The 23,839-nt window shown below is 37.0% G+C and overlaps 1 protein-coding gene and 1 non-coding gene across 5 annotated transcripts in view; both read left to right on the forward strand.

Moving 5' to 3' along the window:
• Positions 1–23,839, forward strand: part of USP32 (ubiquitin specific peptidase 32) — a 223,695-nt gene that overhangs the window by 181,852 nt on the left and 18,004 nt on the right. For 3 of the 4 annotated variants that reach the window (XM_023516587.1, XM_023516588.1, XM_023516589.1), the window contains 12 exons: positions 4,523–4,682; positions 8,381–8,535; positions 9,727–9,808; positions 11,213–11,287; positions 11,874–12,012; positions 12,275–12,380; positions 13,851–14,024; positions 14,941–15,115; positions 15,577–15,728; positions 16,696–16,807; positions 17,870–18,081; positions 21,248–21,432. In XM_023516587.1, coding sequence (XP_023372355.1) covers positions 4,523–4,682; positions 8,381–8,535; positions 9,727–9,808; positions 11,213–11,287; positions 11,874–12,012; positions 12,275–12,380; positions 13,851–14,024; positions 14,941–15,115; positions 15,577–15,728; positions 16,696–16,807; positions 17,870–18,081; positions 21,248–21,432 — 1,727 coding nt within the window. The remainder of the gene's footprint in view (positions 1–4,522; positions 4,683–8,380; positions 8,536–9,726; positions 9,809–11,212; positions 11,288–11,873; positions 12,013–12,274; positions 12,381–13,850; positions 14,025–14,940; positions 15,116–15,576; positions 15,729–16,695; positions 16,808–17,869; positions 18,082–21,247; positions 21,433–23,839) is intronic. The other variant, XM_003795603.3, reaches the window with a different exon arrangement.
• LOC111727134 lies at positions 3,650–3,807 on the forward strand. Its single transcript, XR_002774760.1, has one exon. It is a non-coding gene; the product is annotated as a U1 spliceosomal RNA (small nuclear RNA).

Below are 23,839 nucleotides of genomic sequence, written 5' to 3' on the forward strand. Positions count from 1 at the left end.
TTCTCATCTGTAAAATGGAAATAATTTTATCTACCTTATTAGAATTGTTTTTTGAGAATTAAATAATACATAAGGTTAGAATATCATCTGATAAATACTGACTGTTTACTACTATCATTGTTAGCATTAGACAGTAATTTTTTTTTTTTTGAGACAGAATCTCACTTGGTCACCCTAGGTTGAGTGCATCATAGCAACCTCAAACTCTTGGGTTCAAGTGATCCTCTTGCTTCAGCCTCCCAAGTAACTGGGACTACAGGCACCTACCACAGTGCCCAGCTATTTTTTAGAGATGAGGTCTTGCTCTGGCTCAGGCTAGTCTTGTATCTGTGAGTTCAGGCAATGCACCTGCCTCAGCGTACCAAGTGCTGGAATTACAGGCATGAGCCACTGCACCCAGCTAGACAGCAATTATTAAATGAGTTTGTTCAGAAGCTCACAAAAGGTCATGTTTTTTACATTGATGTCAGATAAATATAGTTTAAGCTATAATTTGTCTGGGTTAAAGGTTTATTTATAGGCTCAGTGGTATTTTTTCATCTCTAAAGATGATAAATTTGCCTGATTTCAGGAAGAATTGCTTTGAAACCATTTAAAATATGATGTTACCAGTTAAGACAGCAGTTCTCAACCTGTGGGTCACAACCCCTTTGTAATAATGAAAACACATCCTGCATATCAGATATTTACATTACAATTCATAACAGTAGCAAAATTACAGTTATGAAATAACAACGAAAGTAATTTTATGGTTAGGGGTCACCAGAACATGAGGAACTATATTGGGGTCATGGCATTAGGAAGGTCAAGAACCACTGAGTTAGGAGAACACTACAGCCATGGCAAGGTTAAAAATGAATGCTTTCATCTTCATACTTACAGAAATAATTTTTTTTAATCACCCTCTATTGAGTACTGTAGTGTCACAGCTCACAGCAACCTCCAACCCCTGGGCTTAGGCCTCAGCCTTCTGAGGAGCTGGGACTATAAGTGCCTGCCACAACACCCAGTTATTTTTTGTTGCAGTTTGGTTGGGGCCAGGTTGGAACCCGCCACCCTCAGTATATGGGGCCAGCACCCTACCCAGTGAGCCACAGGCACCGCCCCAGAAATCGTTTTTTTTTTTTTTAATGTAGCTTTATTTTATTTGCACATGTAATACATACTCAGTGATAAAAACTTAAGCAATATAGAAAAAGAGAAAGTAAAGATCATGTCATATCCTGCTACCTAGTGATAACTACTAACAACATTTTATTGTGCATCTTAACAGAATCCCTCTGTTTTTATCCATCTACATATATGGATATGTGTGGATAATTTTATGAGAGAGAATCATGTTATACCTTATGTTTCACGATCTGTTTTTGCTAACATAGATACAATAGATACCTTTGTATGCTAAGAAAATTAGACTTGTACCATCATTTTTAATAACTGAATAGTGTTTCCCTATACACATTCATAGGTACAGAAATCGTTTATTAACCAGTTTACCTGCTGATGGACCTTTTGTTTACTTTTAGCTTTTAGTTGTTTAAAGTAATTTTCTGGGCTGGGCATGGTGGCTCACACCTGTAATCCTAGCACTCTGGCCTAGGCAGATGGATTGCCTCGAGCAATTGCTGTGGAGCTCACAGGTTCGAGACCGCCCTAAGCAAGAGCAAGACCCGGCTTGGCGCCTGTGGCTCAAGTGGCTAAGGCGCCAGCCATGTACACCCAAGGTGGCGGGTTCGAATACAGCCTGGGCCCGTCAGAGAACAATGACGCTGCAACCAAAAAATAGCCGGGCGTTGTGGTGGGCGCCTGTAGTCCCAGCTACTTGGGAGGCTGAGGCAGGAGACTCGCTTGAGCCCAGGAGTGGGAGGTTGCTGTGAGCTGAGATGCCATGGCACTCTACTCAGGGGGACAGCTTGAGGCTCCTGTCTCAAAAAAAAAAAAAAAGAGCGAGACCCCATCTCTAAAAATAGCCAAGCATTGTGACAGGCACCTGTAGTCCCAGCTACTCAGGAGGCTGAGGCAAGAGAATTGCTTAAGCCTAAGAGTTTGAGGTTGCTATAAGCTATGACACCACAGCACTCTACCAAGGGTGACAAAATGAAACTCTGTCTCCAATAAAAAGTAATTTTCTGTAACCATTCTCTTTCTAAGTGCATTGCAGGAGATGATCTCTTTAATTTTAAATTCCTATAAATTGAATTGATATATCAAAAAATACACACATTCTACATTTTAATACATGTTGTATATTCCTTTCTTTCAAAGATTATACCTTAACTAGTTTTTAGATGAAGAGAATTTTTTTTTTTTTTGAGACAGAGCCTCAAGCTGTCCCCCTGGGTAGAGTGCCATGGCATCACAGCTCACAGCAACCTCCAACTCCTGGGCTTAAGCGAGTCTACTGCCTCAGCCTCCCAAGTAGCTGGGACCACAGGCGCCCACCACAATGCCAGGCTATTTTTGGTTTGCAGCCATTATTGTTGTTTTGCCGGGCTGGGCTGGATTTGAACCCGCCGCCTTAGGTGTATGTGGCTGGCGCCTTAGCCACGTGAGCCACAGGCGCTGAGCCTAGATGAAGAGATTATATTGCATTTATTATTTGTTGGGTGACACTGCAGTTCAACAAGTGCATAAAGACAATTAAAATGTAAATTAATGTGTAAATGTCTGTGTGAGAATTTGTACGCTGTAACTTGCTCACAAAAATCACTTGATGCCTGGAAAAGCAAAATATATAGTATGAAAACTACTCCACTGTTAGTTAAGGTTTTGCCAGAGGTATATTTTTATGTTGTCTGACAACAGATGGTGAATTATTAATCTCTCTGAAAAGCACACTTAAACTGAAATGATAAATAGTGAGGGTTGGCTTTGCAGCTGTCAGGGCCTGTCTAGGCAAGGTGGATAGGTTTTATTTCTTCTAGTGGTCTCAAAGGAGTGTCAGGGAAGGCTGCTTTTACTGCTTACTACACATATTTAAATAGGAGTTGAAAAGCTCCAAAATGGACTCTTTGAAGTGTTACAACATGCAGAATACATTTAAGAAATAGTCCTAAAGGTCTGGTTTATAATTATTTTAAATTTTTTTATTGCCTCCTTTTAATAATAAAAGGATGCTCTATTGCATAAGGTATTGGTTACTAGAATAAAGAGAAATAAAATAAAAGTCTGATCACCTGCAACTATTCTATAGGATATTTTTCTTGAAAGACTTTTAAGTTTTACCCTACTGTTCCTTTGAGAACATAAAATTGATAATATGCTACTCTTAAAACTCATAAAACATGGGGATGGGGGATGAGGTGGCTCATATCTATACTTCTAGCTCTCCAGGAAGCTGAAGTTAAGGCAGATAGATCACTTGAGTTCAGGAATTTGAGACCAGCCTGAGCAAGAGCAAGACCCTGTCTCTACTAAAAATAGAACAATTAGCTGGGCATTGTGGGTAGGTGCCTGTAGTCCCAGGTACTCAGAAGGCTGAGGCAAGAAGATCTCTTGAGTCTAAGAGTTTGAGGTTGCTGTGAGCTACCAGCACTCTTACCGGGATAAGAGAGTGAGACTCTGTCTCAAAAATTTTTTTTAAAACCTCATAGAACAATATTTTAATAATAAATGTTTTCCTGTTAGAGCTGCTTAATAATACTATTCCATACTTAACCTGGCCAGGTAGATACCATGATCACAAAGGTGGTTTTGCCAGGGCAAGGCTTATCCTTTGCACTCTGGGTATGCTGACCCCTGCAATTTCCCCAAATGTGGGAAACTCAACTGCATAATTTGTGGTAGTGAGGGAAAAAGAAATCCTATTCCAGTAATGTGAAACCTTAGCTTTGCACATCCAATTTTTTGTCTAAGTCATAGACAAAAAATATATGTATAGACCGGCTACACAAATAGAATGTTGCAAATATTTATGTGGAAACAATTTTGTCCTTACTACTAATACAAAAATTATAATTTTAAGTAATTTATAATATTTTCCATATGTATTAGAGAAATGGAGGTGGTTTTTAAATGATGTCCAGTGGTAAGGTTTTGTGGGACTGGTACATTCATAGATTACTGGGAATAATTTAAGTTACTAAGCTTTAGGTGCCAACATGTCTATGTAGTTAATGATTTCAGTATTGCCATAGTTTCTGACTTTTAGCTTCAGTTTTATGAATTGGTCCTTAAAATGTTATTTACGTATAGGAAATGCATAAAAATGAATTATGGTGTCAGGGTAGCAGAATTATGGATATGTATAATATTTAAGAGTTTTTCCCTTAATTTGGTTGTAACTTCCTTTTAAATGAAAGGAAAGAAAACAAGCACAGGAGTTCTAATCTTAAAAGATAGGTATAGGAGCAGGATTTTGAGAGTATTTTAGCCCATATGACTATAATATATAAGTTTCAGTAATCTACTAAAATACAAATAGTGATTTTTTTCAAACATTTTAAAATACATATCAGAAGTTAGATTAAAATGCAAGTTATGTTTATTTTGAGTGCTCACTTTTTATCTTTCAAAACCACAGGTGATCAAGAATAGCAAAACAGACATCCCAGAACTGGAATTATTTCCTCGCTATCTTCTCTTCCTGAGACAACAGCCAGCTTCTCGGACACAGCAGTCTAACATCTGGGTGAATATGGGTATGATGAGCCTGAGAATGTTTCCTCAGCATTTACCGAGAGGTAACTTAAGAATGCAGCAAGAATATCATGCATTTCCTCTTAAAAAAAAAAAAAAAAAAACAAAGAAAGAAAACCAAGCTGCTCAGAGTCTGGTGCCACTGTGTTAACATACATTCCTGTCTTCTTTCATACAGAATCAGTAAATCACTGTGGGGTTCAGATCTATGGTCATGCGCAAGACCGAATGGGGGATAGAGGCAAAATCCCAGCAATAAACGAAGAAAGGATATTTCTTTTTCTAGTTTGTAGAGATGAAGATAATAAATAGAAAAATATTTTACATATTTTATTACTTTGAGATATAAGCCATCATAAATTGTTACTAAACTTAGTTGTAATCTGCCAGTCATGGATGGGTCTTTTTAAATCCACTCATATTTGTAAGAAGTAATTTCTTTTATATTATCTTTTGTGTTTGCTTTTTAGGGTTTTTTGGGGGGAGGTGTCATAGGGCAAATGAGAAGCATTTCTCATGCTAGATCTAAAGAGGCTTTATAAGAGACAGATAATACAGAGCAAAGGGAATATTTTTAGAAAAGAAAGTAACACATTTACTTTGAAAAACACCAAGCCTATCAAAATGACATATAGATAAGTTTCTACTTTAATGTATAACATGCAAAAAAATTCTCCTTTGACTTCTCTATGAGGTTAAAAATTTTATTGGCGGACAAATAAAATTTTGCCTTCAAATATTTAAATTGTCCTTCAGCAGTAAAGAAATAATGAGCATTCATTTATATAAAGTCTCAGATTTTGTATTAACAACACCAGAATCTTGTTATAATTGATATAACTTAGTATACAAGAGGTACCTCTAGACCCAGACCAACCTTATGTAAGTACTAGCTCTCCTTGGAAATTGAATAGGGTTGATTTTATGTCTTCATTAAAGGTTATATCCACATAGCATATGAAGAATTGTTCAGTATCGCTTGGTAAGCATTATAGCAAAGCAATGGCTTCTGCCTAACCAAACATCAAAATCAAGAAACAGTAAAATAGAATCATTATAAAACATACTTGGTTTAATTTCCTGCTGAATAGAAGTGTTAGCTTTGCTTTCATGGCACCACAGCACATGTCTTCTTCATTTCTCTTTGAAAGATAACATGAGAGGCAAGATGTGTTGTTACGCTTTTAGTAAGTATTCTTTGTAACTCTTGTGCTGATCCTAGATTTTTTGCTGCTTCTATAAATTACACTAGATTTGTTGGTGCTATTCAAAAACAAAATTATGTTTAATAAGTGGCTGCCTGCTTAATGAGCTATGCTATAAAACTTATAGAACTCAAATTTTCATATTGTGGCTTGGACAATAGAGATTGACTTGGATGCTATACTTTTGCGTATACTTCTGAATCCTAGAACTGCATAGTTCGGATGCTCCAAATTCGTTTATAATTTGAAATTGTATTCTTTACTAATTAGTTGTGAAATCAATCATTAATCATTTTGAAATTTATAAAATATGCTTTCTTGCTGTAATCTTATAACTAATTCCCTGATATATATTTGGAGAAATTTGCTCTTTTGTTTTTCTTTTAGAGATCATTGTTTGCTCACTAATAGTAAAAGATTTGCTTTGCTATGTGTTTAAAAATTGATCACCATTGGGTTTTATTCTGCCATGACATAATAGTCATCTTTTTCAAATACTCAACTTACTATAGCTTTTTTCTAGTCTTTTTTATTCCTTATGAAATGACAAGTATTCAAACCTTGCCACAGTTATAGTAACTTAAATATAGCCTTTTCTACCAGTAAGGCTACAGAAGTCATTATTTCTTAGGTGAGTTTTATAGTATATCTTAGGTGAGTGAATTCTCTGTGAGAGTTCTGAAAAAGCAGATGATGACTCATTGCCCGTAGCACAGTGGTTATGGCCCCAGCCACATGCCCTGAGGCTAGCGGGTTCGAGCTAGGGTGTTGTGGCAGGCACTTGTAGTCCCAGCTACTTGGGAGGCTGAAGCAAGAGAATGGCTTTAAGTCCAAGAATTTGAGGTTGCTGTGAGCTGTGACACCATGGCACTCTACCGAGGGCGACATAAAAATGAGACTCTGTCTCAAAAATAAATAAATAAAAGCAGACAATGCCAATATTTTTCACACTTTGTTTAGTAAGTGATGACTCACTAAAAAGCACGTTTAATGGGAAAAGAAATGCTAAGTCATTATTAAATGGGTAAAAACTACTTGGAATAGCCTGGGTATGGGGGCTCACACGCATAATCCTAGCACTCGGGGAGGCCAAGGCTGGAGGATAGCTTTAGCTCAGGAGTTTGAGGTTGCTGTTAGCTAGACTGAGGTCATGGCACTCTAGCCCTGGGAACAGGGCAAGACTCTGTCTCAAAAAAAAAAAAAAAAAAACCTACCTGGAATGTATACATGTACCCTAGAGGTACTCTAGAAGAGTTATATTACGTTTGTGTTTTTGTTTTTTCAGTTGCTCAACAAAATACAGCCTCCCATAGGCAGAGCTGACCATTTTTGACCATTTTAAGGTACAGCTTTTGTCTGGATTTTGGGCTGATAGTTAATAAGAATTTAGCATGTTTTTCTAACAACTTATTTGATTTCCATAATTGCTTGTCATTTCATCCCCCTCTTCTTTTGAAGTATGTGTTTAGATTTGATAAATTCTTTCTACACTTTTCAGTCTTTTTCCCTATATTACCTAGAGCCCTGTAACAATTCAAGGTAAATGTCTGCTGTCATCTTACTAGATGGGCAGATGATATGATTTCTTTACTTCTCACTTTTTAGTAGGGTAATTATTTTTATTTATTTATTTTTTTCTTGAGACAGAGCTTCAAGCTGTCGCCCTGGGGAGTGCCGTTGGCATCACAGCTCACAGAAACCTCAAACTCCTGGCTTAAGTGATTCTCTTGCCTAAACTTCCCAAGTAGCTGTAACTACAGGCACCCGCCACAATGCCTGACTATTTTTTGGTTGCAGTTGTTGTTTGGTAGGCCAAACAACATTTGAACCCAACAGCTCTGGTGTATGTGGCTGGCACCTTAGCTGCTTAAGCTACAGGTGCCAAGCCAAGTAGGGCAATTATTTATTTATTTAGTCATGGACTTGCTTCTTGGCTTCATTTTATAGACATAGAGTCTCTACCTATTGAGAATTTTAAGTAAAATTTTCTTTTTTTTTTAAATTTGTACATAAATTTTCTTTTCTTACTTAATTGTACCAATGTGTCAGGTAATTGGGCTATTTAATGACCAAGAGCGATGGGGTTAGTAATTGGAAGAAAGATTTAGAAAGTGAATCAGTTGAATCCAATTATCTATCTGTGGCATTCAAATCCAGTCCCATTTTATACTCTCCACTCTTGCACTGAGTTTTATTTCATTTTGCTATTGAATGTGATTCAACTGAGGACAGCCAGATCCCACTGCCAGGTTTTTTTTTTTTTTTAGCATTTCCCACTCTTCTTAGAATTCAAATTTTGCCAATTATTTGGGCCTAAGAGCTTTATTTTTTTTTTTTAATTGAAGCTTTGAATTCACTTTAAGATACTTGGATCTCTGGTATTCATTTTAAAGCTTTATAGTATCCTTCATCTATAAAACTCTTAAACCTGTAATTCTCATTTCTTATTATTTCCTAAAATAGTATGGTTCCCATTGCTGGAAGGAGTGCTTTATTTTACATCTGCTTTTTCTTTATTGTGATTACTATAACCATAGGAAATGTACCTTCTCCGAATGCACCTTTAAAGCGGGTATTAGCCTATACAGGCTGTTTTAGTCGAATGCAAACCATCAAGGAAATTCATGAATATCTATCTCAAAGGCTGCGCATTAAAGAGGAAGATATGCGTTTGTGGCTATATAATAGTGAGGTAAGAGGCATCTCAGATTCAAGAAGAGTCTGATATTTCATGAGTGTAGAATTTTTTACTATAGTAACTATGCTAAAAGCCATGTCTAGAGTCTCAGTGAAAACTTCATCTTTTAAATTATTATACATACATGTAGGTATTTGTCACTAGAGATCCAGTTGATCACCCATGGACAGTACTATGTTAGAAAGATTATTGTTACAAAGTTAGTAGAAAATATTTTATTTCTTCTTATTTACTAAATAGACTATTTTAGATTTATTTTAAGGTAAGTTATACATACATTTAAAATTTCAAACAATACAGAAATATATAGTGAAAATCCCTCTTTTTCCATCCTCTAACCCCTGTCTTCTGCTTTCCTCAGAGGCAATGCTGTTAATTGCATATATATTCTTGATATAGGCAATATAGAGAATACTCTGAAAGTGGATCATGACTGTGTTTTAAACAGTTTTCTATTCCCTGGTGTGTTCTTTCTTAAATCCTCCTTTGGTCACTATTGAGAGGCAGTATCATATAGTAGGTAAGAGCACAGCTCCTGGAGCCACACTGCCCAGTATTATTAAATCTTGGCTTTGGTACGTTTTATTTGTGTAACTAAAGGCAGATCACTTAACTCTCTCAGTTTTCTCATAAGTGAAATCAGGAAATAATAGTATGTCCCTCAGGGTTGTTGCAAGAATTAAAAGAACTCATTTTGTAAGCACTTTAGACAAGATGAACATAAAACAAAAATGTATAATTCTACTGTATGACTTTTGGCTTTACATTTTCAGTTCCTAGTAAGTAATTAAGTTCCATTCAGCACACTTACTGAATTTCATACTAAGTACTAAAGAAGATTACTTTACTGCAAACTTCTCAGAAAATTTCATACTAAGTAATCTCAGAAGATACTTTACTGCAAGCTTCTTGGTGAACTTTGGTTTAATATACCATAGATCTTCTTCATGCCCCCCCCAATTTACATTATAATTTTGTTTTATGAAGTAGAGAATATATGTGCATTGTCTTTTCCTGATTTTCCACTTAAGTTATAAATATTTGTAAATAATTACGATATGCTGAATATCTGTGCCTTGATTATATAACTACAAGGAAGTTTAAAATTGTCATTCATTTTTATTTCTGTATTTGTCTCAAATTTATTAATCAAATTAACAAAAATGTTTTCTCCTCCTTACCTAGAATTACCTTACCCTTCTGGATGATGAAGATCATAGATTGGAATACTTGAAAATCCAAGATGAACAGCACCTGGTAATTGAAGGTACAAGATGGGAGCATGCATTTATATTAGATTTTTAGGGGAATAATTTAAGAATTACTCACTAATAATCCATTACATAGTTTTTCCCATGGTAACTATTATTTGACCATTAGGTTTTTTTTTGTTTTTTGTTTTGAGACAGAGTCTCACTTTGTTACCCTCAGTAGAGTGCTGTGGTGTCACAGCTCACAGCAACCTCCAGCTCTTGGGTTTAGCCAATTCTCTTGCCTCAGGCTCCTGAGTAGCTGGGACTATAGGCACCCACCACAACGCTGGGCTACTTTGTTGCAGTTTGGCCAGGGCTGGGCTCGAACCTGCCACCCTCGATGTGGGGACAGTACCCTACTCACTGAGCTACAGGCGCCACCCATAGGTTTTTTATGGTAAAGAAAACTCATTGGACTCCTAGGTAACTCTATCATAATATTTAGATTACTTTAGAAGAAAAAATGTTTTGTTTATAGTCATTTGCTGAAATAGAGTGAGAATGGTGGGTAAAAACAAGTGAATTCACTTCCAATTTACAAAGTCTTTTCAGATTTTCAGGCTACCCCTTTGAGTTTGACTAGTTACTAGCCCAGGCTTTTATTAGTCATCAAAACTGGCAACTTAATGGCAGAGCTACTTGTATATTCACACATCGACTTACACACTTACACGCACATGTCATTGAAAACTTAAGTATCTTAAGATTTATGGGAACTCTGACAGCTACCTTTATAATAAAATGCATAGATTTCTCTGATAGTTGTTATAATTGAAGGAAGAATTATAGTATTTCTAATGATTTAAGTTTTTAAGAAATTCCATTGTTTTTGAGTTTTAATTACTTCTAGAGATAGTTGAGTATAATTCTTCAAGTAGGTGATTGAAGGAATAGTGTATTAATTCTAACAAAAAGACTGAAGTCCCCAGTATATGAAGTGTAGGAAGGGGTTCAAAGCTAGTTGCAGTCAAGCACCACATGGAGATGTTTTGATCAACAAAAGACCACATATAAAGCAGTAGTCCCATGAGATTATACCATTTCTTTTTATTATACTTTTTCTATGTTTAGGTATGGTGAGATACACAAACACTTTTGCCATTGTGTTAACAGTTGCCTACAGTATTCACTACAGTACATGCTATACAGGTTTGTAGCCAACAAGCAATAGCTATAAGTACCATATAACATAACCTAGGTTTCTGTAAGGGCACTGTGTGATGTTTGCATGGTGATATAATCACATAACGATGCATCTCTCAGAATGCTTTTCCATCATTAAGAGACATGTATAGTAAAATTGACTTGATTTTTTTTTAATCTCATGTAAAAATAAGAATTATTTTTTAAGCAGAAGCAATTGAGTGGGTATGAATTGGATGGGTAAGAAATTAACACATCCCTGTCTGTCTTTCCAGTTCGCAACAAAGATATGAGTTGGCCTGAGGAGATGTCTTTTATAGCAAATAGTAGTAAAATAGATAGACACAAGGGTAAGTCTCCAATGTCTTGTTTTAAATGTATGAGATGATTAAATCATTTAATCATATCATTTGATCATTATATCCCTTGATCATTAGATTAAATCCTTTAATCATTAAATCACTTAATCATCAGAGACTTTTTTTTTCATCAGAGATGATTTTAAATATATTCTTTTTTATTCTTCTGTCAACTACTAAAGTGCTAATAACTTTTCATTTTCTAGCTCAAAAGTAAATTAGGCCCCCTCTTCTTTTGTTTTTCCTGAAGCAGCACTTGATGTTAGTAAACCCAGCATCAAATTATTTTCTAAATTTCCTTCTAACCCTGAAATGAAATAATTTATGTATTTTAAAGACTTGCTGGAAGAAGAATTATTTGAATTCTTTTAAAAATATCACAATTAAAGAAAATAATTGGTGTTTCTGGGTTATCAGACTCTCCATGAAAAACCCTCTCAACTTTAGTATTTAGAAGATTTGCTAGAGAAAAATTTAGCTGATAAAAAAGTTATAAAAATAACTGTATTAAATACAGGTCACTGTCCTATAGCATATTACTATAGCTAGGCTTTGGTTTTCATATTTTTTGTTCCAGTCCCCACAGAAAAAGGAGCCACAGGTCTGAGCAACCTGGGAAACACATGCTTCATGAACTCAAGCATCCAGTGTGTTAGTAACACACAACCACTGACGCAGTATTTTATCTCAGGGAGACATCTTTATGAACTCAACAGGTAATTTTTCTTGAGCCATTGGCCTCCCAACCTTCTGTGGTTTTGATACAACCCTTTATCACCTAAATCTCCTCTTTTTTCACCCTGGGGGAGAAAGATCATATCTTATTTGCCCTGTTTAGCATGAAATAAGGGCTATGGAGTACTTCTCTTTTTTTCAGAAAGTAAAGATATTTTGATGTGAGAAGCTAGGTATTTCTGTGCTCATGTGATTGTAATTTGTGAGAATCTTTGGCAACAATTTTTCCTCTCAAACTTCTAGGACAAATCCCATTGGTATGAAGGGACATATGGCTAAATGCTATGGTGATTTAGTACAGGAGCTTTGGAGTGGAACCCAGAAGAATGTTGCCCCATTAAAGCTTCGGGTAAGCAAGTTAAAATAATATAAAACTATTATAAATAATATTATAAATAATATTTTAATTATTTTTTTCTACTTCTTTGTATATTTAGCTTTTTAGTTTAGTAAATATTTTTGGATTCTTCACTAGGCATAAACCAGATGTTAAATGCTTGTTTAAATAGATACAAAATACTAGTATATATGTAATGGGAAGGAAAAGATCAAAGGCACAGTCTAAATTTGGAACATCATTCATTTTACTAATGTATCAAATATCTTATTTTTATGACAAGAAAACCTTTTCTTGGTAATCCATTGTTATTTGCAATATTCTAACTCAGAATCTGATTAATAGTAACCAATTTTTTTTTTCACTCTGTTGCCCCAGGCTAGAGTGTCATGACGTCAGCCTAACTCACAGCAACCTCAAACTCCTCCTGCCTCAGCCTCCTGAGTAGCTGGGACTTCAGGCACCTGCCACAATGCCCAGCTAATGTTTCTGTTTGTTAATGTTTCTATTTTTAGTAAAGATGGAGTCTCACTTTTGCTCAGGCTGGTCTCAAACTCCTAAGCTTAAGCCATCTTCCAGCCTCAGCTTCTCAGAGTACTGGGATTATAGGCATGCCTGACCAACATTTTCAGTAAGACTAAGATTAGTTCTCTCTGTAGAATCTAAAAAGTAGCAGGATGAAAGAAAGTAACTAACAGATACAAGTTTTATATTAATACCATATGTAGTACATTTTAGGGAAGTTAGGATTATTTATTATCTTTATTTAAATAAAATAAGACAAAAGCCTTTTAGATTAAAAATAAGCATAATATCTAAAGATTTCACTACTTTCCACTTACCAGGCAGTTGTAATTACTTTCATTTGTATTAACTCATGGATCATCCAATAATCCTATAATATAATCCCCATTTTATAGCTCAGAAAACTAAAGCTCAGGGTGATAAAACAGCTAGCCCGAGGTTATAAAATAGTAAGACCTCATAACTAAACTCTATGCTATTATGCCTCTAATAATAAAGGTTAGGGTACAATAAGACCAGAAAATGTAACTGTGAAAGAAAACATAACATTATAAAAACAATATATGTATATTATGTTATAGATTTATAAAATATCCTTATTTTATATATATATAAGAATGTATAAGACATTATAGAATAGGAAGTCTTTGAATATAGCAAATGCTCTCTTAATATTACTTAATAAGCAACATTAATGTCTTAAGTAACATCTGTGCACTTAAAGAACTCAGTTTGCTTATGTGATACAGAACTGGGACATAGTGCTAGCCAAAACACTTCTCTTTATGTTCATTTGAGACTAATAAAGATTTCATGATTATCCAAATATATTTGCTGAAAGAGAGGCAGGCTAAATACCTTTTACTTTCTTATAAAACCACTGTTTGAATTATGGGGCATGTTCATTCTTAATTTTACAGGGTAGAAAATAATGACTGTGATTCCTTGTATTTATAGTGGACCATCGCAAAATATGCTCCCAGGTTTAATGGGTTCCAGCAACAAGACTCCCAAGAACTTCTGGCATTTCTCTTGGATGGTCTTCATGAAGATCTCAACCGAGTTCATGAGAAGCCATATGTGGAACTAAAGGACAGTGATGGCCGACCAGACTGGGAAGTAGCTGCAGAGGTTTGTCACTTTTTTTTTTTAGAGGCACAGTCTCAGTTTGTCACACTCAGTAGAGTGCTGTGGCATCACAGCTCACAGCAACGTCCAGCTCTTGGGCTTAGCCAATTCTCTTGCCTCAGCCACTAGAGTAGCTAGGATTACAGGCTCCCGCCACAACACCCAGCTATTTTTTTGTTGCAGTTTGGCCAGGGCCGGGTTCAAACCTGCCACCCTCGGTATATAGGGCTGGTCCCCTACCCATTGAGCCATAGGCACCACCCCAAAGTTTGTCACTTTTGAGTTTCTAATGTAAGTAGTAGATAGACTGTCTGGCCACAGGTATATATAGCCTGACTGAAGTACAAACTAAACTATTCTGTATTCAGAATTTTGCTGTGAAAACAAAGAAGTTTCTCTTTCTCGGTTTAATTCTTAGGCAGTAATACCAAAATAAAAGCACTTTTAGGGGGGTGGGAGTGGGGGGAAGCACCTTTAATGAAAATAGAAAAAACTGTTGCTATGTCACATTGTAAACTTCATGCAACTGGATGTAGGAATAATTAGGAGTTTAAAGAAGCCCTGTAATAGTTAAAATAGTATATACAGTGACCTATAGGCATGTTTTATCTGCTTTTTAATGGATAAAGAACTTTAATAGTCACCATTATCCATGGTGAGAACAAATGAAAAATAGGATTTTCCATCTGAACTTAATATTTTATAGGTTATGCAGAAAGAACCACATTCTATTCAATAGCTAGTTTTCTCTGCAGTACTTCTCAAATTACATATATGAATTATAAATTTATAAGCAGAAAGCTTGTATTTTAAATAAAGATTAAAGATTATGTTCTTGGCATTTGCTTATATACAATATATTTAACCAGTTTTTTGGAATTGTGTAGAAATGCTTATCTGTAATCCTTTTCATTAATAGGCCTGGGACAACCATCTGAGAAGAAATAGATCAATTGTTGTGGATTTGTTCCACGGGCAGCTAAGATCTCAAGTCAAATGCAAGACATGTGGGCATATAAGTGTCCGATTTGACCCTTTCAATTTTTTGTCTTTGCCACTACCAATGGACAGTTATATGCACTTAGAAATAACAGGTGCGTCACAAAGTCCTGAAAAACTACTTGACTCTGTTTTCTTATACCTAATTTAAATAGCCTAAATTTCTAAGTGTAGTTATTTGTTCATAGTCTATTTTCATAACAATTGGTAGTCATTACAATTGTAGTATTACAGTCTAGCTTTTGACATGATTTGAGATTTGAAAAGTTCGGACCATAGGCCCAGTTTTGTGGCTTTAGGTTGATCTTTAATTTCAGACATGCCACAAGCTCCCTTTAGGGCCTTGCAAAGCCATTCACACTTCTGTATCAGAGGAATATAAAAGGAAAAAAATCTTGATTTCACTCAGTAGTATGCCTAAGTATAATCTGTTTGAACCTTTACATATAAAATAAAAATTATAGGCTGAAATGCTTGCTGTTTGCAACTCAGTTATATCTGTATTTAGACTTTCAGTGAAACCTGCATTTTACTGATGATCTTTTCTCTTTACTAGTAATCAAGTTAGATGGTACTACCCCTGTACGATATGGACTAAGACTGAATATGGATGAAAAATACACAGGTTTAAAAAAACAGCTAAGTGATCTCTGTGGACTTAATTCAGAACAAATCCTTCTCGCAGAAGTACATGGTTCCAACATAAAGGTATATAAAATACTAACTACTTTTTACAGGAAGAGTACGTTTTTTTAATTTTGTCCTTTGAATCTATCCTTCAAAGATCACAGCTTTCTCAATTATTGTCAATTGATTGTTATGTTAAATGGCTGAGAGAGATACTCAAACATAAAAACTGGACAAAAAAAATACCAAGTTTTCCAACCTAGAAACCTAAAAGGAGAAAATACTGAACTAAACCCTGGATGACAGAGTGAAACCCTATCTCCAAAAGAAAAAAAAGGAGGGATAAAGGAATAATAATTATGGTAGCATTGTTAAGGAGAAATATGTAACGTTGCCTATGTGGAGTGATCTAGCTATGTTCTTACAGTATACGTTTCCTCCAGCTACTGCTGCTGATACACTTGACATCTCTTCTATATTATCTCTGTCACTAGAATTCTTCCTAGGTTGAAGTATATGTTTATGAATGCCTGTTTAAATATTTATTTATGGTGACATATACTTGGCCTTTCACTATATTCAGAAATTAGAGGGTAAAGACAAATTAACACCCGTCATGTATTCCTGCATACCAGTTAGGGAAATAAATAATCTAACAAATATATTGCCTAGTCTGAATTTAGCTCCTATCATGTACATTTATCTTTGGGAATACTGAACATGCTCCCACCTCATCGACATTTTCTTAATATGAAATGTAAAAGCAAGGGTTTGGGGCGGATGCTTGAAATGAAGAATGAAACTTAAGAAATCAGTGTCACACAATGTATTTCCTATAAAGAGAGAACAGTTTTCTTTGGAATGAGGTAAGTTTTTAGTTATTTTATTCAGCATTCATTCTTTACTAAGTTGAGAAAAATTATTCAATCATTTGTTTATTTTACTGATGAAAGCATCTAAGACATTCTCTTCAAATATATCAGACACATAATTTTTCCATTTTATCTGAAACATCACTCACTCCGCATCTTACTGCCTTTTTCTGTAGAACTTCCCTCAGGACAACCAAAAAGTACGACTTTCAGTAAGTGGATTTTTGTGTGCATTTGAAATTCCTGTCCCTGCATCTCCAGTTTCATCTTCTAGTCCAACACAGACAGGTAAGGTAATGCCAGAGCCCTTTCTCTTAATCTGAAGCTGTAAATCTTGGCCTGTAAATTGTCATATTTTTTATATTAGTTTGTGCTGAGGATATTAAAGCAAGAGAATTTTGGAACCCAAAGAAAACCTTACTGATGATTCCTCATTTTGTATATGAGGACCCTAAAATTTAGAGAACCTAAGTTATTAAGTTAGGTAATTATTAGCTAATATACCATTGGAATTCAGATCTCTTTTAATTTGTATCTAATATTGATATGGCAACTGATGGGTATGAGAAAAACATACTACCAGGAAATAATAGATTGTGAATATAGATAGAAAGGAATCTGTTTATCCAATATTGTATGTGATTTAATATGGTCGCTCAGTGAGTCCTTTTGGTCATTAGTGTGCTTTGTCTATTCTTCTTTATACTGTTTATACTTAAGTTAATTCCCCTACTATATGAAGCTTCTCTAACTGGCACATGCTAGACAGTACTGATGGTGAATTAGTAGATGATTTAATGTTGCTTTTTTTGTTTACAATATCACTGTCCAATAGAAGTCTGCAATGATGGAAGTTCTTTATGATCTTTGCCATTCAATACATTATCTACTAGTCACATGGGCTATTGAGCACTTGAAACGTGTCTAGTGAGACTGTAGGAATGTTTTTAATTTAAATTTAAAAACCAATATCTGGCTAGAAGCTATCATATTAGACAAAATATTTTTAGAGGAATAGAGAAACGCATTTTTAGAGAAGAGGAAAAAGAAAATGAATGATAGAACCGTTTGTATGCCACAGTATGGCGCTGATAAAGGTTTTTTTTAACATTCTACTTAACAGTTTCCAGTAGTTACTCTTGCTTTGCCATTTAGTCATAAGTGTAAGTTATGGAAATAAAATAAGAAAATATTTCAGTAAATCTAGAATTATTTGAATTATGATTCTTCTCTGTCCTATATTAAAAGAGGTTGTACTGTCAATGGTCTAGGTCCTCAGAATACATGAGAAAAGAGCAAAGATGAAGGTACTACAAGCTTATGATGCTGTATTTATGTTTGAATTCATAGATTTCTCCTCTTCCCCATCTACAAATGGAGTATTCACCCTAGCTACCAATGGGGACCTGCCCCGACCAATATTCATCCCCAATGGAATGCCAAACACTGTTGTGCCATGTGGAACTGAGAAGAATTTCACAAATGGATTGGTGAATGGTCATATGCCATCTCTTCCTGACAACCCCTTTACAGGCTACATAATTGCAATCCACAGAAAAATGGTTAGTTAAATTTTAGGTAACTTGCCAGTGACATTTGTGAAACATAGTTATTTTCTGTCTTTGCAACATCTTCATTGAATGCTTTTTCATTTTTTTCCTCTTGTAAGGATGCTTCTCATTGAATTTGGGGCGAACCCAGATAATCTAGGAAGATCTAATTTTGACATCCTCAACTCTATATGCAAAAACTCTTTTGCCAAATAAGGTCACATTCACCTGTTTCAGGGGTTAGAATATGGATATATTTAGGGCCACCATTCAACCCACTACAGATATCCTTTGTCATAGTATTAAAAAAAATTAAGTACCACCGGGCACAGTGGCCTATAATTCTAGCTGAAAAGAGTTTGGCAATGTTTTGAAGCAGGACAATGGCTGGGCATGGTGACTCAACGCCTGTAATCCTAGCACTTGGGAGGCTGAGGCACATGGATTGCCTGAGCTTATAGGTTCAAGACCAGCCTGAACCAGAGTAACACCCTGTCTCTAAAAGAAAATAGTCGAGCATTGTGGCAGTCACCTATAGTCCTGAGCTACTTAGGAGGCTCAAGAAGAGAAGAACACTTGAGCCCAAGAGTTTGAGCTTTATAATGAGCTAAGATGCCACGGCACTCTACCAAGGCTGACCAAGTGAGATTGTCTCAAAAAAAAAAAAAGAAAGAAAGAAAGAAATAGGACAAGAACTTGGCCCAGTTAGAGCAAATTGAGATTTTTCAGATTAAAAAAAAAAGTTGTTAGGAAAGGACAAAAAGAAAATTCCTGGCTCAGCACCTGTGGCTCAAGTGGCTAAGGTGCCAGCCACATACACCGAAGGTGGTGGGTTCGAATACAACCCAGGCCCGCCAAAACAACGACGGCTACAACCAAAAATAGCTGGGTGTTGTGGCGGGTGCCTGTGGTCCCAGCTACTTGGGAGGCTGAGGCAGGAGACTCACTTGAGCCCAGGAGTTAGAGGTTGCTGTGAGCTTCGATGCCATAGCACTCTACCCGGCGGACAGCTTGAGGCTCTGTCTCAAAAAAAAAAAAAGAAAGAAAGAAAATTCCTGGTGCAACAGAACTAGGAATAGAGTTTTTTTACCATGAGGAACTGAGCAGGTGTGTGGGACTGAGGGCACTGGGAGAAGTTACTGTGAGAAATAAAATTTGTGTGGATTTAGCTTAGTTTTTAAATTTTATAAAATAGCTGTACTGTACTATGTCTGTGGGTCTTACAGTGATACTAACACAGAACATAGAGGCTTAAAAAAAATGTGTATTTAACTAAGTTTAAATGAATAATGGCAAAATAAAATGCTTTGAGAATCTAAAATAAAGAATGGCCTTTTTATAGAAACTAGCTAACCCCTAGTGAGTTTATAAATTATTGATTTAGCTTTTCTAACTACTATATCACCAACCATTTTTTTGAGACAGAGTCCCACTTTGTCACTCTTGGTGACCTGTAATCCTAGCTGAGCCCAGTTATTCAAAATCAGCCTGGGAAACATAGCAAGATGGTGGGATCATAGCTCACAGCAACCTCATACTCTTGGGGTCAAGCAATCCTCTTGCCTCAGCCTCCCAAGGACCTAGGGCTACACGCACCTACCACAACCCCCGGCCATTTTTAGAGATGGGCTCTCACTCTAACTCAGGTTGGTCTTGAATTCCTGAGCTCAGGTGATCCACCAGCCATAGCCTCCTAGAGTGCTAGGATTATAGGCGTGAGCCACCAACCCCGGCCCCCAACCAAACTTCTTAAAGAATTAAATGTTCAAACTTTTTGAGTGATTTTGAATTCCCACCAATCATTCTATTATACTGAACTTTTGTTTTAATGAGCAGCCTTTCCAAGCTAATTCTATGTAGTATGTCTATACAGACAGTCCTCCTGGGTTACAAACTAGACAGGTTCTATAGGTTTGTTCTTAAGTTGAATTTGTATGTAAGTTGGAATGGCACATTTATTTACCTATTATACCTATAATAAACTATGTTTATAAGAGAGAGAGATAAGAAAAATTACATTTTGAGGGGAGGTTTTTGCTTAATGGCTTTTTTATTTTGTAGACCAGGGGTCCTCAAACTTTTTAAACAGGGGGCCAGTTCACTGTCCTCAGACCATTGGAGGGCCAAACTGTGGGCTCCGGGACAAGTCAGCTGCTAAGCAGGACAGGCAGCAGTGGCAAAAACACCTGGCGGGCTGGATAAATGTCCTCAGCAGGCTGCAGTTTGAGGACGCCTGTGGTATCTCACCCTCAGCCATGCTAGGGTACCATGGTAGGAACACAACTCACTATAACTTCAAATACCTGGGCTCAAACGATTCTCCTGGCTCAGCCTCCCGAGTAGCTGGGAGTATAGGCATGCACCACGACCCTGTCTCTTTTTTGTAGAGACAGGGTCTTGCTATGTTGCCCAGGCTGATTTTGAACAACTGGGCTCAAGCAATTCTCCTACCTTAGCCTCCCAAAGTGCTGGTGGGATGGCTGGGTGTGGTGGCTCATGCCTGTAATCCTAGCACTGTGAGAGGCCGAGGCGGGTATATTTCCCTGAGCTCACAGGTTTGAAAGCAGCCTCAGCAAGAGCAAGACCCTATTTGTAAAAATAGCTGGATGTTGTGGCAGGCACCTGTCCCAGCTACTAAGGAGGCTGAAGCAAGAGAATTGCTTGAGCCCAAAAGTTAAAGCTATGAAGGGACAAAGTGAGACTCTGTCTCAAAAAAAAAAAAAAAAAAAAACAAAGAAAAAACAAAGTGCTGGTGGGTCTACTGTACTGGGGTCTGGAGCATCCTTCCCACAGCTCTACTGGTGTATTTTCTAAAGAAAGAATTTTAATTGTTTAAAAGCCTTGAGCTATGAAATTCTAACTAGTTTTTACATGTGATTCAGTATGTGTGAAGAATATTTATTAGAGAAAACTGTAGTTCAAATATATCGATTGCTGGAATTTAAGTGTGATAGGTGGGCAACAATTCTGAAATTGGCAGTACTTCAACTTTTCAATAATTTCAATTTAATCATTCTCTTTATACTAATAAATATGGTTCTGTAAATAAAGAGAATAATGTGATGGTGACACATTTGAAAATGCTGGTAATGCCTGATATTGGCAACATTAGAAGAATGAAAGGAAGGAATCAGAGCCTTGTCTTCTCAGTTCTCTCTTCTCTTATTTGTGCACATAGATGAGGACAGAACTGTATTTCCTGTCATCTCAGAAGAATCGCCCCAGCCTCTTTGGAATGCCATTGATTGTTCCATGTACTGTGCATACCCGGAAGAAAGACCTATATGATGCAGTTTGGATTCAAGTGTCTCGATTAGCCAGCCCACTTCCACCTCAGGAAGCTAGTAACCATGCTCAGGATTGGTGAGTTCAGGGGATCAGCCTAGACTTCTGGTTTCTAAACTACAAAAGAATAATTTATGGCCAGGCATGGTAGTGGCTCACGCCTGTAATCCTAGCATTCCGGGAGGCTGAGACATGTGGATAGCTTGAGCTCATGAGTTCAAGACCAGCCTCAGCAAAACTGATAGAACCTGTCTCTACTAAAAATAGAAAAACTGAGGCAAGAAGATCGCTTGAGCCCAAGAGTTGGAGGTTGTTGTAAGCTATGATGCCATGGTACTCTACCCAGGGCAAAAAAAAAAAGAATAATTTATGTGAGTTCTGTATGATTTATAAGACCCATTCCATGTCAGGTTAATCATTCTTAAAAGAACCATTCAGAGGACTTATCAACCGTTTAGTTTAATATTTAGTGTAAGAGATACTATACAGCTTCCTTTTGTCCCCTAAACATTCTAGTATCTAATAATCCTTCCATTCTCTAATCTCTTACCTAAATCTGTCCTGCTGATGCTTCAGGTAATATCCTTGTATTCTGTTCTTACAAAAATAGAGTATGAATTGACCATGACATCTGAATAATCTGTCTTCTGAAATTCAGAATGAAGTATGCATGTCTACACTTGAACTTTGAAAATGTCTCACACCATAACAAATGATTCATTTGAGTTGTTTCCATATTGTGTTAGTCCATTTTCTTTGCTACAGAGGACACTGTAAAGGTCTGTTTCTAGTTAGACCTTCAGGGACTTTCCAATCAAGGCAGAAAGTAAAGAGGGAACAATGGCAAAAGAAGAGCAAGAAAGGGAGCGGTTAATACCAGACTCTTTTAAACAACCAGCTTTCGTGTGAACTAATAAAGTGACAATTCACTCATTATCATGGGGCAGGCACCAATCCATTCATGAGGGAATCTGTCCCCATGACTTAAAACACTTCCAACCCTGGGGATCACATTTGAACATGTGATTTGTGGAAACCAAACATTCAAGCCTTATCATTCTGCCCTGCTCCTGCTCCAAGTCGCATGTATTCAAACTGCAAAATATAATCATCTCATCCCCAAAATCCCAAAGTCTTAACTCTTTCCAGTATCAACACTAATGTTCAAGGTCTCATCTGAGACTCAAACCAAGTTCTTTCTTTTTTATTATTGTTACTTTGAAAGACACAGACAAAGCCAAGTTCCTTCTAGCTATAAGCCTGTAAGATCAAAAATAAGTTATTTACTTCCAGGAAGCAATAGTAAAACAGGCATCGGGTAAATATTCCCATTCAAAAAGGGAAAGATAGGCCAGAAGAAAGAGTCAACAGGCCCCATGCAAACCTGAAACCCAGCAAGGCCAACATTACATTTTAAAACTCCCAATGTGGTCTCTACTCCTTGTTCCACATCATGGGTACACAGTGAGAGGGGTGGGCTCCCAAGGGCTTGGTCAGCCCCACCTCCATGGCTTTCCTGGCACAGCCCATATACGTGACTGCCCTCACATGTTGGAATCTGATGCCTGTGGCTTTTCTAGGCTCAGGGTATATGCTGTAGGTGTCGCCACCGTTCTGGGGTCTGGAGGGCAGTGGCCCCATTCCCACAGTTCCACTAGGCATTGTCCCAGTGGGGACTCCATGTGGGGACTCCAACCTCACATTTTCCTCTGCACTGCCTTATTAGAGTCTCTCTGCAAGGGTCCACCCCTGCAGCAAGCCTCTGCCTGGGCACCCAAGATTTTCCATATATCCTCTGAAGGTGCCACACCTCCTCCATCACTCTAACATTCTGTGTGCCTACAGACTTAACACCATGGAAGTCAAGCTGCCAAGGCTTAAGACTTGTGCTCTCTGGCATGGTGGGTGACCCAGATACCTCCCACCAGGTCCCACCTCTAACACTAGGATTCACAGCTCAACATGAGGTTTGGAGGGAATCAAACATCCACTGACATGGTGGCTCACACCTGGAGTCCTAGCACTCTAGAAGGCTGAGGCAGGTAGATCACTTGAGCTCACGGGCTCAAGACCAACCTAAGCCAGAGTGAGACTCTGTCACTACTAAAAATGAAAAACTATGGCAAGAGGATCACTTAAGCCCAAGAGTTTGAGGTTGCTGTGAGCTGTGACCCCATGGCACTCTACCAAGGGTGACAAAGTGAGACTCTGTCACAAAAAAAAAAAAACAAGCCATATCACACACCATGTCATTTTAACATGGAATAATTTTCTAAATCTACATAAAAATAATATTGTCTAGTTTCTTTTCCTTCCTCTTAATACTGTCCTGTTGAATTAGTGAATGCATTTACTTTTAATAATTGTAGGATTGGCTCGGCGCCTGGGGCTCAAGCGGCTAAGGCGCCAGTCACATACACCTAAGGTGGTGGGTTTGAATCCCCAGCCCGTGCGACCAAACAACAATGATGGCTGCAACCAAAAA

This window comes from Otolemur garnettii, unplaced genomic scaffold (genome assembly GCF_000181295.1).
Source record: "Otolemur garnettii isolate 467f Iridium unplaced genomic scaffold, OtoGar3 scaffold00094, whole genome shotgun sequence".
Taxonomy (NCBI): domain Eukaryota; kingdom Metazoa; phylum Chordata; class Mammalia; order Primates; family Galagidae; genus Otolemur; species Otolemur garnettii.